Below are 14,416 nucleotides of genomic sequence, written 5' to 3'. Positions count from 1 at the left end.
GAGGCTAACTAAGAATGATGTGGACTGTATAATCTTCTGTGTATGGTTGTCTGGGGTGGCAATATTTAACACGATTTGAATACAACACGGTTTTTTGTGGGTTAGTGTAAAAAATGGGTCAACACACTTTAACACAATTAATAAATAGGTTAATTCCATGTTAATCTGCTAAATAAAAATTAATGTCATTTTACTCTAAAATAAATTTGAATTCTAAATAAAATTAAGTAATTAAAATAATTTTAATGATTATATTGATAAATTCTTAGTTGAAACTTGAAACTCTAAAATCCCTGAACCTTTTATGTTACGCTCCAAAATCATAAATAATAAAAGTCTATTCAATCTAAATAATCCATAAAAAAAATTAAATAAATGCAACCAACAATCTAAAATCTCATCACAATTGTCAGAGCTTTAATCCCACCATAGATAAAATATCCTCAAAATAATTCTCTAGTACAATATTTAATACCATAAAAATAATAATGAAATTCTCAATTCCACAATATAATTTGTAACTGTTGTCTTCCAAAAATCTTTACTCCAATGATCCCTCTAATGCATATATAAAGGGGAATAAAAGGAGGGGTGAGATAACTCAATAAGTGGAATTCACTAACATTGGAGTGTGAGAACAAACCTTTTAAAAGAATAATCCATATAACAAAGTTATAACTTGCAAGCCATCTATTTTTTTTTTAACATCATATATTTCATATAAAATATCATTATATTATGAGCTATCACGATATACAAACACTATCATATAAATAAATTTCTAAGCTTTTCTCGTGGTCAACGTTTACGCCCCATCGATAGGGTTGTGTTGTCTCCTTTTAGGATTGAAACCCTCTTTTCATCCCTTTTCTTAAGGGTGGCTCCTTTGGAACCTGAAGGTGCACTCCCTTGCTAAGGAGCACCCTTTTTGGATCTTCAATAGTATATTTTCTTGCTAAGGAGCTACCAAATGTGCACTGTCTCCTTTTCTAAGACCATCCCTTACTAAGGACTAGCTACTGTATGATTGTCCCTTACTAAGGACTAAATACAACACTAAGCTTTTAATCGCGACTTGCCATAGGATTCAAAACAAATCTCAAGATGCTCACAACAAATAATCCAGTCATAATATTCAAAAATACAAAGATTTATCCACACATACAAGTTAAAATAGGTTTAGGTTGTCCCAGAAGTTTTTCATATAACAAATAGTCAACATTTCCATACAATGTGCTCATCAAACGTTTATAGAATATCAATATATTCATAGAATATCAACATATTTCTTTGAGATAAGAATAGTTTCATAATCAAAACTGTTTTTGGGAAAATCCCCAAATTAGTAAACACCACTTACCTCTTATTTGCAAAAAAAAAAAAAAAAAAAAAAAAAAAAAAAAAAAAAAAGAAAAAGAAAAAGAAAAAGAAAGAAATCAACCACCCTTGAGTCACAATAAATTAGTAGAATTAGAACCTAGCAACACCAAACATAAGTCCATCAATACACAAATTTCCTACTAAAATTTGTTTTCATACTTAAACAATATAATCTTGAACAACACTGATATTTCCAAAATTTTCCATTTATTTACTTCACTCTCCGATTCATTTTCAGTTTTGTTCCAATTGTTCTATTTCAAATATTCTCACTGTCTATTAATTGGCATGATTGTACTACAACTCTATAGACCTCTAGCATTTCATTACGTTTCCAACCATCATATAGTCTACTACAATTCTTAGAAGCCACATTATAATCATATCTGATAAATCTAATATATAGTTGAAGCTAATATTATATCTTAATTTATCAATCCCATAGCTAGCCCATTATTCCCTTGATGCTGCCAAACTTAAATGATAAATCTGGACAAATTTTTGAACAATGGCAATGTGTGGATGACAAATTGGTTAACTTAGATAATAAATGATTTCTTATTACTACGTTATAAGGGCTAAAAAGATATTATAGGCTTGAAAAGTATTGCTGCCTACTATAATGAATTAGTGATGAATACACGTCACTAGAAGGATGATGACTGATGAGGAAGATATATATCAACCATAAAGCAACCTTTTCCCATTCACATGGGGATGACAAATTGGTTAACTTAGATAATAAATTATTTCTTATTACTACTTTATAAGGGCTAAAAATATATTATAGGCTTGAAAAGTATTGCTGCCTACTACAATGAATTAGAGATGAATACACATCACTAGAAGGATGATGACTGATGAGGAAGATATATATCAACCATAAAGCAACCTTTTCCCATTCACATGGGGACAAACTTAAATTGAAAAAGTCCAAGCCTATTACTTTATAAGGTACTATTTTTTTATCCAATCAATCTCAAAGGCTATGGAGGACCATACGGCTATATGTACCATGCCTATATTAATATTGTAACAATCATAGATCAGCTTTCCCATTAATAAAATGATAGGTCAGCTTTCCCAATTATATTCTACTAGGTACCAACAATAATAGATGCATAGACCCATGTCTTCTTATAAGCGTGGGAACAATTGCTAAGATATTCCAACTTTCTAAATTTAGAGCAGGAGAAAACCATACCTGAAATTCTCAAGCATAGCCGTAGAGAAGAAAAGAAAAGCTTAATCGTGTGTTGCGGCTAAAATTAAAGGAAACCTCTTTTACACACACACACACACACACACACACACACGTGTAGCTTAAGAGGAAAAAGACTAGGGTTTTTTAAAACTTATCAAGGCCCATATATATATATATATATATATATATACTTATGCCATCTCGCATAGGCCCGTTATACCATAATAATTATTTGATTTAAATATCTTAGGCCCGAATCAATTAAATCCATTTAATTATGGTCCTCCTTTTTAATTTATGTATAAGAAAGAAATTGATAATAAAATTATGGGGTGTTACATTTTACCCCAAAAAAATATTTTTTTTAGTTTATATTTGTTAGATTGTGTATTAAACAGGTTGAAATTGGTTGTGTCATGTCAACCCACTTAATTAATGGGTTGTGCTAGGGTTGAGGGGGTTTGACATGATTATTAAATGAGTCAGGTTTAGGGTTGAACCATTTATTTGAATACTCATATATCGACATGACATGAACATGACCCCGCTAACATGAATTGCCACCCTAATCTTAGAATATAAAAAATGAGAAAATGATAGAGCATTTGATGAATGAGACTATTTTAAGGTTGTGGATGCTTGCGATGGTAGGAGATTAATGTTTAGTAGTAGTTTTAAGTCGATTTCAAAGTGAATTTATTATTGGATTTCTTAGTTTCTTGTTGGGTTTCAGTTTGAAGACCCAGAAAATGGTCGTGAATTTCTGTTTGTTAATATTTGAGAGGAGAGCATGAGACTCAACGAGGTGAAGCATTTTTCGATCATTTTGTATGTATGTGTGTGTTTCCTAAGGCAATCAAATAAAGGAAACTGAAAGTAAAAATAAATAAATAAAAATAACGGGAATAGAGTAAAATGTTAAAATAACTTTTTTACTAACGTGGACAAAACATTGATATTTTATTAAAACTGTCATTTTGAGCTATACATAAAAATACCTTTATTAACGGGCTAAAAAAAACCTTTATTAGAGGGAGATTCGGAGACGACAATTGAAGCTATTCAGAGCAATGTTCCATCGCTGTCTGAGTTTGGTAATCTGATTGAGGATGCCAAACTACTTGTAAGCCAGTTTGCAGTAGTGGAGTTTAGCCATATCAGGAAGCATGGCCAGGGACAGAACTAGGACCAAAATTTAGGGAGGCCAAAACCTCAATAAAAACAATTCTTTAAAATATAAATTAGCATATATTTAATGTTAAGAAAATATCAATAAAAGAGAGAAGAAACAAAATAACCGTTTATTAATACATTTTAAATTAATAATTTAAAAATAGAATTCAACATTCTTTTAAATAACAAAAATCATCTATAGTTGATTTTGTACTAAACTTTGCAACAATCTCCCTTTCAATCCTAATTTTCTTTTGATTAATGATACATGAATTTATAAATTTTATATAATAAAATTTGTAATACTAATGACTGTACACTACACATTAGCACCAATTTATTAACACAACTATTCAATTCTATAATAGCCCACATAAACAACCAACTAGTAAGTAGTAAGTTAAAAAAAAAAATTAAATTAAATATTTTAAGTTAAAAATTAATAGCCAAACACACCTGCAATCCCACTCCACACACTAATTAGTGGCTACCCACACACCCCACTCTCACTCACTACAAGTACATTAACTTGGTTTGTAATTTGTATACATCTATCATTCTTCATTTTTTCTTTGCGCATTTTTTTTCTTTTCAGCAAAAATAGTCATATCTTTTTCACAAAAATTCAAATAGTCAATCTTAACATTCATAAAAAAAATAGCTTGAATCTAAGAAGAAATAGTAAGAAACAACCAACACAGTAATACAGATGTTATAGTATAGTTATTTGCCAATTGGATTTTATCATTTTCATGGGCCAATTTGTAACTTATTGGGAGGAGGGGGCCAAAAATAATTATTTTGGGCTCAATTGTTAAAATATTCATTAAAATACTAGAATAAGCTGCTAATGGTCTAATATACTAGAATTAGATATCCTAATTTTGAAACTTTAGGCTTTTTTTTCTTTTTCTTTTTTTTTTAACAACCTGGTAAAGAGAGGACAAATTTTTTCACAACTCTCTTTTTGTTCATAAAGTGAATTGTTCCAAATAGTACTTGCCTAAAATGCGGAAAAATTCTTAGACCAGGTAAAACTGCACAATTTGTATCACAACTGTCTACATGATAGACTAGAAGTGGTGGAGAAAAGATAGTTAGTCTAAGTGAAGTGACAATCAAACGGTCATTATTTGACGCATTGAATAGCTGCGGCAAAACTTGCGGCGGTTTATAGAACTGTTAAAAAGAAGGAAAAAGAAAACCCCGTTGCGGTGAACCTTTAACCCAAACTCACTCAGAAAAGACTTGTCAGTGACTCATATTTTGGACCGCTTCCAAGTACACTCTGGATCCTTCGCGACATGTCTCTCAATACTATAAATTTCCCAAGAAGACAAAGAACCCAGAAACAAAAAAGACAGCCTTTTTAAGTTGCTTGGTATTGTGTGTGTGGCTAGAGAGAGGTCATCCCAGTGGATAGTGCAAAATGGCTGCAGAAAAGGATAAGGGGAGAGAAGCTGAACAGTTTTTGTTGGATGAGAGTGTTGATGATGTTTTTGAAGTGAACAAGAGTTATGGTGGTGCTGGTGCTGGTAGTAATATTAGCAGCAGTGATATTGAAAATGTTGAAGGAGGTTTACAGGGTTCTCCTTCTAGTTCTTTCATTTCTCAGCAATGGCCAAAGAGTTATAGGTAAGTGTTTTCCACAATCTTCTCCGTTTGGTTTTGCATAAAAATTAATAATTTGAAACAGTCAAGAAAATACCAATTTCAAAAAAACTTAATTTTGTTTTTATATATTCAATGTCAAGTCATTTAAAATTCTGTAGACTAAAATAAAATTTTAACTGGAAATTGACTCTCTCTCTCTCTCTCTTTCACTTGGGATGAAAAACAGCTTGTATGTACATTTTTTTTTTTTTTTGAGAATTATTTAGGGCTTTTATTTGGACATTAGAAAATATTGGATAATAATTTCTATTGAACCAAAGAGAGTTTGAGTAGGTTTTTTTTTTTTTTTTTTAATTTTAATTTTTTTATGAGTGGTACTTCTTTTTTTCCTTCTGAATAAAAAGTTTTTGTTGCACAAAGAACTAGCCCATAAAACTCTTTCAAATCAATGTTAATGAACAGTTAATGTGGGGACTGCCTAGGTAGTTAGAGACAGTGGGGACTAATAGTTTGGCAGATAAGTCATATAAATAAGGTCACGTGTATATGTGGTACATTCTAGCTTTTCTGTTTGACATGCATGAAAATAAGCCAGTATGTCAGACATGTTCTATGGTCACTAACATTTAAACTCCAAAATTTTATCAAGAATTAGGTAATGTCCGCACTTTATGCTTTTTTTTTGGAACTAAGGGGCTTCAACTAAGCTTAGATTGTCTAATTAGTCTGCTTGAGATGTGGTTTTAGCCAGTAATCCTGTTCAACTTATGAGTTTTCATTTCAACCTTAGCCTATATGTTACTTTAAGCATCATAGTGCTGAACCGAATTTACAATCTAAAATCAGTAGTTTAGGGTATCAAATAATTTTGTATATTTTATTCAGATTTAGTTTGAAATGTATGGAGTTTCATTTCATACGCTTCAATCCAAACATGTGTCTAGGTTGTCTTAAGTGAACTTTTAGAATGGCAATAGTGTCATTGCCACCCCTTGGAAGTGTGTGGGAGGAGGAGCTTGCCCATTTACAAGGTCATATAACTAGACTGCATCAAAGCTTTGTGGTTTAGGGGATGATATTTCTGTTAAGTCAATTTGCCTATGCTAGAGGGACAATAATTTGCCCCAACAAGGATATTGGTGAACATGATGAGATTTAAGATGTCAGTATTGAATAGCTTGATGAATATTGTGAAAATATATATATATTACTGTCCATAGCCTGTTTATGTGTTAATTTTCAACAGACTCTTAAAATGGAGGATTGGTTTAGGAAATCATATTCCTCCAATTATATGTTAAGTTCAGTAACCTATGTGGCAACAAATGGTATTATCATGGTTATTGGTTAGAGTGCTCTTGGATATTTTAGGGTGTGTTTGATGACACATAGGAAGTACAAATATTTATCATGCTCATATGATACATAATACATACCAAGCATTACATTACATATAATTTTGGGTGTAGGGAAGTCCTTTGTTTCTACTATTGTGGATAGAAAGGGAAGGGGAATTGGTCTTGGTTTTTGGCTTGCAATAAAGCTAGGGTCCTGATCAAGCAACTAGTAGCCCTATCTATCCACCTATCTAGAAAGAATATCTTGCCGGAAACGAATGTTTTGCACACATGAACTAAGCAATGTGATGCAAATTCTAGAATTATAGAATTGAAAACGATTTTTTTCACACACATGAAAACATGAATAAGTAACTTAGCTAGCTTTGCCAATTGCCACATCAATATGTCCTACAGCCTGGTGCTTAAATTGATAAGACACCCAAAGCATATGTATGTACTTTGAATTCATCTGAACAAATTATCAAGTACAATATTGTATAGTACATACGTGATAGGTCAAGAATGTATTAACCTCTTGTGATGAATTAACTAATTAATTAGCTAAGTTAATTAATTAATTCAATTAGCATGCAATACGTGTGGTAACACAAACAAATCACCAACTAAGTTAATATGCAACGGAAAATAAAGTTGACACGGTGATTTGTTTACAAATGGGGAAAACCTCCAAGGCAAAACCTCCACCGGGTGATTTAAGGTCACCACTCTCAAGAATCCACTATTATCACAACAAGCGGTTACAAGTAAAGAAATCTTAGTGTCTTATACCAACTTATAGTTGAACTCTTACCCTAATACACAATTGGACTTGTTTTGTAGTGACAATCTCTCATTTTCAATGCACGACTCCCAATATATGACTAACCAATCGATGCACAGATCCAAGTACGTGACTAACCACAAACTTGAGAAGGATGTTAGTTGCAAAGCTTTTTAGTTCATCAACATGATGAAGATCACGAAGTTCCTTGGTTACAAAACCCTACAGCGTACAAACGCAGCAATTTCTTCAAGAGAAAGATGAACTAGGGCAAATTTGTCTCCAGTCACAATGTGTTTGAACAAAACCTTTGCATCAAGTTTCATTAGCTGTGACGAGCCTTAAAATAATTCTTATATATGTTTAGGGTTGTGAGAAAAAAGAAAACCTAAACAAGTATACACAGATATGTGTGAAATCAAATCTGAAAAACTGATTTTCGTAAATCTCGATAGATAGGTTATCTATCAAGCAGTTGTCAAGCATCGGGATAAACATGCCTTTTAAACCTCGATAGATGCTATCTAAGCTAACTGTCGGGTTTTAAAATGCAGCATTTTTTCACTTAATTCTTGGACAAATTTGCATAGCTTTAACACTTGGACTTGAACTTTTATTCCTTGAAGTATTAAACACAACCTAGATCTACCCAATTACAAGTAAAATGCATTTTGTCAAAGAATTAGCCAATTCTAAGTGACATATGTTCCTAACATGATTCACATAATTCTTGCAGAGAGACTACCGATTCTTATACCATCGCAGCATCACCAAATTTTGGATATCTTGGTCCTAGCCCAAGTGTTACATCTTTTGGATTTGACAATCATTCTAAAAGTAATTTAGACCTCCTTGGAAAGTCTCCTTTATTGTCTGATTATGAAAGAAGTTATCAAAAGCAAGACTTGGATAGGATCTCAAGGGCACAATCATCATTGTCAGAGGAAGCCTCATTTCATAAGCAGGTTACTGGGGAGTTACCCATTGGTCATGGTTGCAGCCTTACTCAGACTGTCTTCAATGGTAAGCTATGATATTCTAGTGTTTTGTTACCATTACAATTAGATATCTGATCTGAGCCTCTTTTTGATATATCATACATTCTATTACTGGTGGAGAAATTCCTGATATATGTGAAAAGGTATCAAATAACCAATACTCATCATCGGAAGAGAATGACTAATGTATTATATAAAGTTTAATAGTTGTTTATCTCTTATGTTCTCATTTATCCTTAATAGATACCAGGAAGCAGAGATTCAACTTTGAGTAATGACATAACTTACTGAAATTATTATGAATGAAGTTTTTGACATCTGTGTATGTTTTATAATTTGAACTTATTATCTTCTGACCATCTTTGGAATAGTTTTATAATTTCACTTTTTTTTGAGGCAGGCATTAATGTGCTGGCTGGAGTTGGGCTTCTTTCTACACCTTACACGGTGAAAGAAGGTGGCTGGGCAAGTTTGGTAGTCCTAGGTTTTTTTGCAGTTGTATGTTATTACACTGCCTCCCTCCTGAGATACTGCTTTGAGAGCAAAGAAAGCATCATAACCTACCCAGATTTAGGAGAAGCTGCTTTTGGAAGATATGGACGTCTTTTCATAGCTGTGAGTTGCTTGAAACTTCAAATGGAAACAGGATATCTTTTTTTTTTTTAAATTGGTCAGGCTAGTTCTTTATAGTTGTTGATACCAAACTGTTGGTTCTCTATTCCTTTACAGTTTAAGAATTTATTCGGAACATCTTAACTCTTGAATTAACATCGATTAGTTTAAATTGGATGGATTCAATTTAATCTCATGTTTGGTTAGTTCATTGCGTATATACAGACATGATAATTTGTCTACAATTAATTTATTTTGAATTCTATTGTTTAGCCCCATTTTCTTATGAACTTTTTTGAAGTGTTAATCGTGGGAGATGAAAATGAATTATTTTACTCATCTCCTTGATTTATTTTGTGTCCAATATCTCTGATGTTATTGATTTTTTTGGATCCTGGTGCAGATTGTTTTGTACGGTGAATTATATGTAAGTGACACGCTGATTCTGAATCCTTGGATTATATTCCCTTCAATCTTGGTCAAGTTAATCCACTTATTTTCCATATGTTCAGTCCTATTGTGTAGAATTTATTATTTTAGAAGGAGATAATCTCACCAAGCTATTCCCTGGAACATCATTGGATTGGGCTGGTGTTCATCTGGACTCCATGCACTTGTTTGGAATTCTAATTGCCCTGATTGTTCTGCCAACCGTTTGGTTGAGGGATCTCCGCGTGATCTCATACCTTTCAGGTATTGCAAACATGTTCTGGCAGGCCTCCATTGGTTCTTGAAATTGCACAGACATCTGAATTCTTGTCATCTATTTTGCAGCTGGTGGGGTCCTTGCAACAGTTTTGATAGCCCTATGTGTACTTTTCCTTGGTACAATAGATGGAATTGAGTTCCCTCAAACTGCTCAAGTAGTGAACTGGAGTGGCATTCCATTTGTCATTGGTGCATATGGATTTTGCTTTTCTGGGCATTCTGTTTTTCCAAATATCTACCACTCAATGGCTGACAAGACAAAATTTAGCAAGGCACTCCTAATATGGTAAACAACTTTGTTGTTTAGATTGGGCTCACATTGTACTTGTCTTCTATTCTCGCATGCCTTGACTTCATCTTTTTGTGCAGTTTTCTTTTGTGTGTCTTGATATACGGGGGTGTTGCAGTGATGGGGTATCTCATTTATGGTCAAAATACATTGTCCCAGATAACTTTGAATATGCCACCAGAAGCTTTTGTTTCCAAAGTTGCAATTTGGACAACAGTAAGTATGAGATTGTCATGGAAATGCAATGTTTGTGTTTGAACTTGGGTCATGAACATTTATGTGGATTCTAAGCTTGGCTTTCCTGCTTTCTGCAGGTTATTAATCCGGGCACTAAATATCCTTTTTACAAATATTACTTATTTATTGAAATCAAATTAGGCTACATTTTTTAAATCATTATCTGCATTCTTTTTATTGATTTTGATTCCTTAACATTGAACAAATATGCGCTATTGATGAACCCTTTGGCAAGGAGTATAGAGGAGCTGCTGCCGGTTGGAGTTTCAAATAGTCTCTGGTGTTATGTCCTTTTAAGAACAGCACTTGTTGCTTCTTCAGTTTGTGTGGCTTTTCTTCTTCCCTTTTTTGGTAAATAATCTGACTTAAGGCAAATAATTCAGTTCTTAGTTTCATTTTATATTATTAGTTAGATAGTAAAAGGTATCAAAATATTATCAGCAAACTCACTTGATTCTGGACATAAAACTTGTCTACCATATCCTGCAATTAAATATAATATACTTTTGTTCAACATAAACCCATATGCTCTTTTGTAAGTTATTTTGATTGTACAGTTGCAATATAACCTAGTCAGCAATTAACTTGATCACGAATTATGCAATCTGAGGGAAATCATGTTATCTGATTTCATAAGTAATCAAAACAAATAGATGAAGGTTGTATATCTGTACTACGTTTGATGGAACGAATGAGTGGTCAGCTAAGTGTTTTACATTTTGACAACGTACATGGTAACTACATTACATTCTAGAGTCAATTACACTACACAGTGGGATAGAAGGTAAGGGTGATGTACCATACAAGATTGCTTGATGTTGATGATACTCCCGTGAATTATTGATAATTATTTTTATGTGATAATAATTGTAGTTTTCTAAATATTCTGGGGTTTAAAGGGTTGGCAATTCAAGTCGGATTGAGCCTCTTGCCCAATGCTATGAAGTATTTTGTTCAAACCAAGCCTAGAGACCTTGCAATATGTAATGAATTGCTTAATCACTGCACAAGCTATGAAGTATGTGCTGCAGTCCTGCAAGAATCCTTTCAATTAAATATAAGTAGTTCTATATTACATGTATTTCCAATGTGGTGTCAAGTAACTTGTCCTTTGCTGACCCTGATGCAATTGGATTGGCATTTGTATAAATGGATTAGGATCAAGGTTGGATTTAATTCAAATTCTGAATTAGGTCAGCTAGGGGTTGATTCTTACTAGGTCATTTTTGAACTAATGCCACTTTGGTGACATTGCAATTTTCAGTTTTTTATCCTGCTGACTAATTTTTTTACAAAACAAAAATAATCATGCATCTAAATATGTTTCTTGTAATTAATTTTTCTTACTTTCAATTTAGAAACGTTTTATAGGTGTAACCTGTAAGGATTTGGTGGAAATAGTTGCAACTTCTGATTCATTCTCTTCCAGCTTCAACAACTTCTTGGGCTATCAAGTGAACTCAATTACTTAATAGTCTCTTTTTTCTTTTTTTTAATGGTTGCAGGTCTTGTTATGGCTTTAATTGGTTCTCTCTTCAGTATAATTGTGGTAAGCTTTCACTTTGTTCAATATATACATAGTTGTAGTCCACATCAATTTCATGTAAGAATTCCATACAATCATTTTTTTTTATAACATTCTAAATATTTTAATGATGATTCTTCACAAAACTCGTCAAGAAACTTTTACTTAAAGAAAAGGAATTTTGTTTGACTTTATTAAACAAAGATTCTGGAGGGCAACATGACGTAAAAGATCATTAATTTTCATAAGCCATTGTAATTTGATATAAATGTTTCTGCACTTGCAAAACACAAATTCACTTGGTTTGTGGTGTATATAGCCTGCATTGTTTCTGAAATGCTGATTTATGCCAACCAATATGACATAACATGTTTTAATGGATGGATGTGTCTTTGATCCAGTCAATAATAATGCCAGCTTTATGTTTTTTAAAAATCAAGGGGAATAAAGCTACAAGGACACAGGTAAGCAGAGTTTTACTCTCTCTCTCTCTCTCTCTCTCTCTCTCTCTCTATATATATATATATATATATTCTTTATTCAAAATCATTTTGGAAGAAAATTATTCTATACATATGGGGGAAGAATCTGACAGCAATTTGGTGCTACACAACACCATGTCACTTTAGATAACGGCTGATATGAAGACTATAGTTGTGGGCTCTGTTTATTGCAGATAGGACTAATTCCTTAAAATTTAAAAATATGCCCATTACTAGCTGTAAACAGTAGAACCCAAAATGATACCTAAAAATATCTCCTTTATGGCATGGTGAAATCTGATGATGGGAAAATTAAAAATAAAAAAGAAAAGAAAAGAAGGCCATTAGGTGGATCTAGAATAAACTAATTTAATAAGATGGTGAGTTCTACTTCAACAATGAAAGTGGTTAGGACAGTGAATACTGACTCAATAGCAAATGTAAATTTAAATTCATTGATTATCCCCTGCAAAGTGTCTTTCAAATCAGAGGAAAAGAATTTGTTGTAGGAGGATCTTAAGGCTGAATAAATGTAATGGCAATAAGTAAGAAGACCCGGCCCTTCAAGTCCCTCTCGGTTTCTCAAAACAAAATTTTTTGAGACAGTTATTCCTGGTTTATATTTTTCCCATGCAAGACTGGTTCTTACAATAAGACCATAAAGGAGACTTATTAGGGATCCATATACAAAACACGTTTCAATATTCTTTCCCCACCCCCCCCCCCCCCCCTATTTTCTTGCACTCTTCCAGAAAAGCTAGTGCCATTTATGTTTGCATGTTTTTCTTTACTTACTATATTCATGTCCTCTTTTTTTTTTTTTTTTTTTTCCTACCTTTCTTGACACTATTTCTCTTCACCTACATAATCAGATTGTTTCAAGTACCACAATAGCTGTATTGGGTGTCATTTGTGCAACTGTTGGAACATATTCTTCAGTGTCAGACATTGTGAATAGTTACTGAAATATTCAAATGGTTCAACATGTCAATAATTCTGGTAAATACCCATCCCTGTGGTATGTGCATTCTCTTTGCATCACACTAAATATTCAAGTCACAGATTATAGCCAGGAATTAGACCTTTTGAATGCTGAAACTCAATTATATCTTTAAATGTAGCCTTTAAGGACTTGTATTAAACACATTTTTTTATGGTAATTTTTGTACTGAATACATTGATATTATCATTTGTAACATTGAAGAAGATCAACAGTCACTCTAGCTGTAATTTCCGTAATGATGATACTTATGTCCTTCGCTTACTGCAATCCCTTCTCTTAAATCTCGGCCTTTACCTCCCACACCCCACAAGCATTTATACTTGTGGAGTGACCATTGTAACAAGGTGTGCAGTGGTAATCCCTTTTTGTTTTTACTCAAATACTTTGTGTTTATGTGCACGCAAGTCTCAGTGTGTATCTAATTTACTAAAAACTAGTGTTTTGAGTCTTTTGACCTTAGAACAAAGTGACAAGCATTTTAATGGTTCTTGTCAGAGAGCCTCTGGACTTTAGCCTTTTTAACTGAAAAACGATTCTAAATCTGTACACTAGGTTATTTTAAGCAATAAAGCCATTTCTCATAGATTTTGTAGCATCTAATTATAGATGGCATTTCAGATACCCTTTTGTCTTCATTCTCAATTCATATCGTATATCATATCCTACCCTGCAACCAAATCCTCTTATAAAGTAAAGCTCTTTAATTTTGACGAATCAGAGAATGACATGTAGGGCAATAAATCTAAGAATGTTTTTTGGTTAGAAAAGAAGTGGCATTCATCATTCCCTAGTAAAAGCACACTGCAGAGTTGGCCTTTTAGTTTAGCCTTGAGCCAAAGGCATTACCCTAGTTCAAGAGAGCCCCAAACATCTCATCCAAAATATTAAAAATAAAAAAAGCACTAAATGCGAGTGGAATTGCTAGTGTGTCAAAAAGGCCTCTAGGAATCAAAATTTTGGTGTTTTCCAAATCAATGAACATGAATGAAGATTCAACCAAGGTGAGTGTTGGAACATGGTGGAACAACTTTGCATTCCACTTTCAAGACAAAGTAGGCAACTTATTATTA

At 32.9% G+C, this 14,416-nt stretch overlaps 1 protein-coding gene across 1 annotated transcript; it reads left to right on the top strand.

Moving 5' to 3' along the window:
* Window positions 1–4,958: 4,958 nt before the first annotated feature.
* On the top strand, window positions 4,959–13,613 carry LOC126693417 (amino acid transporter AVT1A). The gene is made up of 12 exons (XM_050389377.1): window positions 4,959–5,392; window positions 8,229–8,515; window positions 8,891–9,105; window positions 9,506–9,529; window positions 9,615–9,795; window positions 9,877–10,096; window positions 10,180–10,315; window positions 10,414–10,437; window positions 10,546–10,687; window positions 11,842–11,885; window positions 12,263–12,325; window positions 13,216–13,613. The coding sequence occupies exons 1-12, from the start codon at window positions 5,187–5,189 to the stop codon at window positions 13,306–13,308; spliced, it is 1,635 nt and encodes a 544-aa protein (XP_050245334.1). The 5' UTR covers window positions 4,959–5,186; the 3' UTR covers window positions 13,309–13,613.
* Window positions 13,614–14,416: the final 803 nt, after the last annotated feature.

The sequence above is a fragment of the Quercus robur genome, chromosome 7 (genome assembly GCF_932294415.1).
Source record: "Quercus robur chromosome 7, dhQueRobu3.1, whole genome shotgun sequence".
NCBI classification, from domain to species: Eukaryota; Viridiplantae; Streptophyta; class Magnoliopsida; order Fagales; family Fagaceae; genus Quercus; species Quercus robur.
Note: the sequence above shows the minus strand (reverse complement) of the source record. Positions and strands in the feature narration are given on the sequence as shown.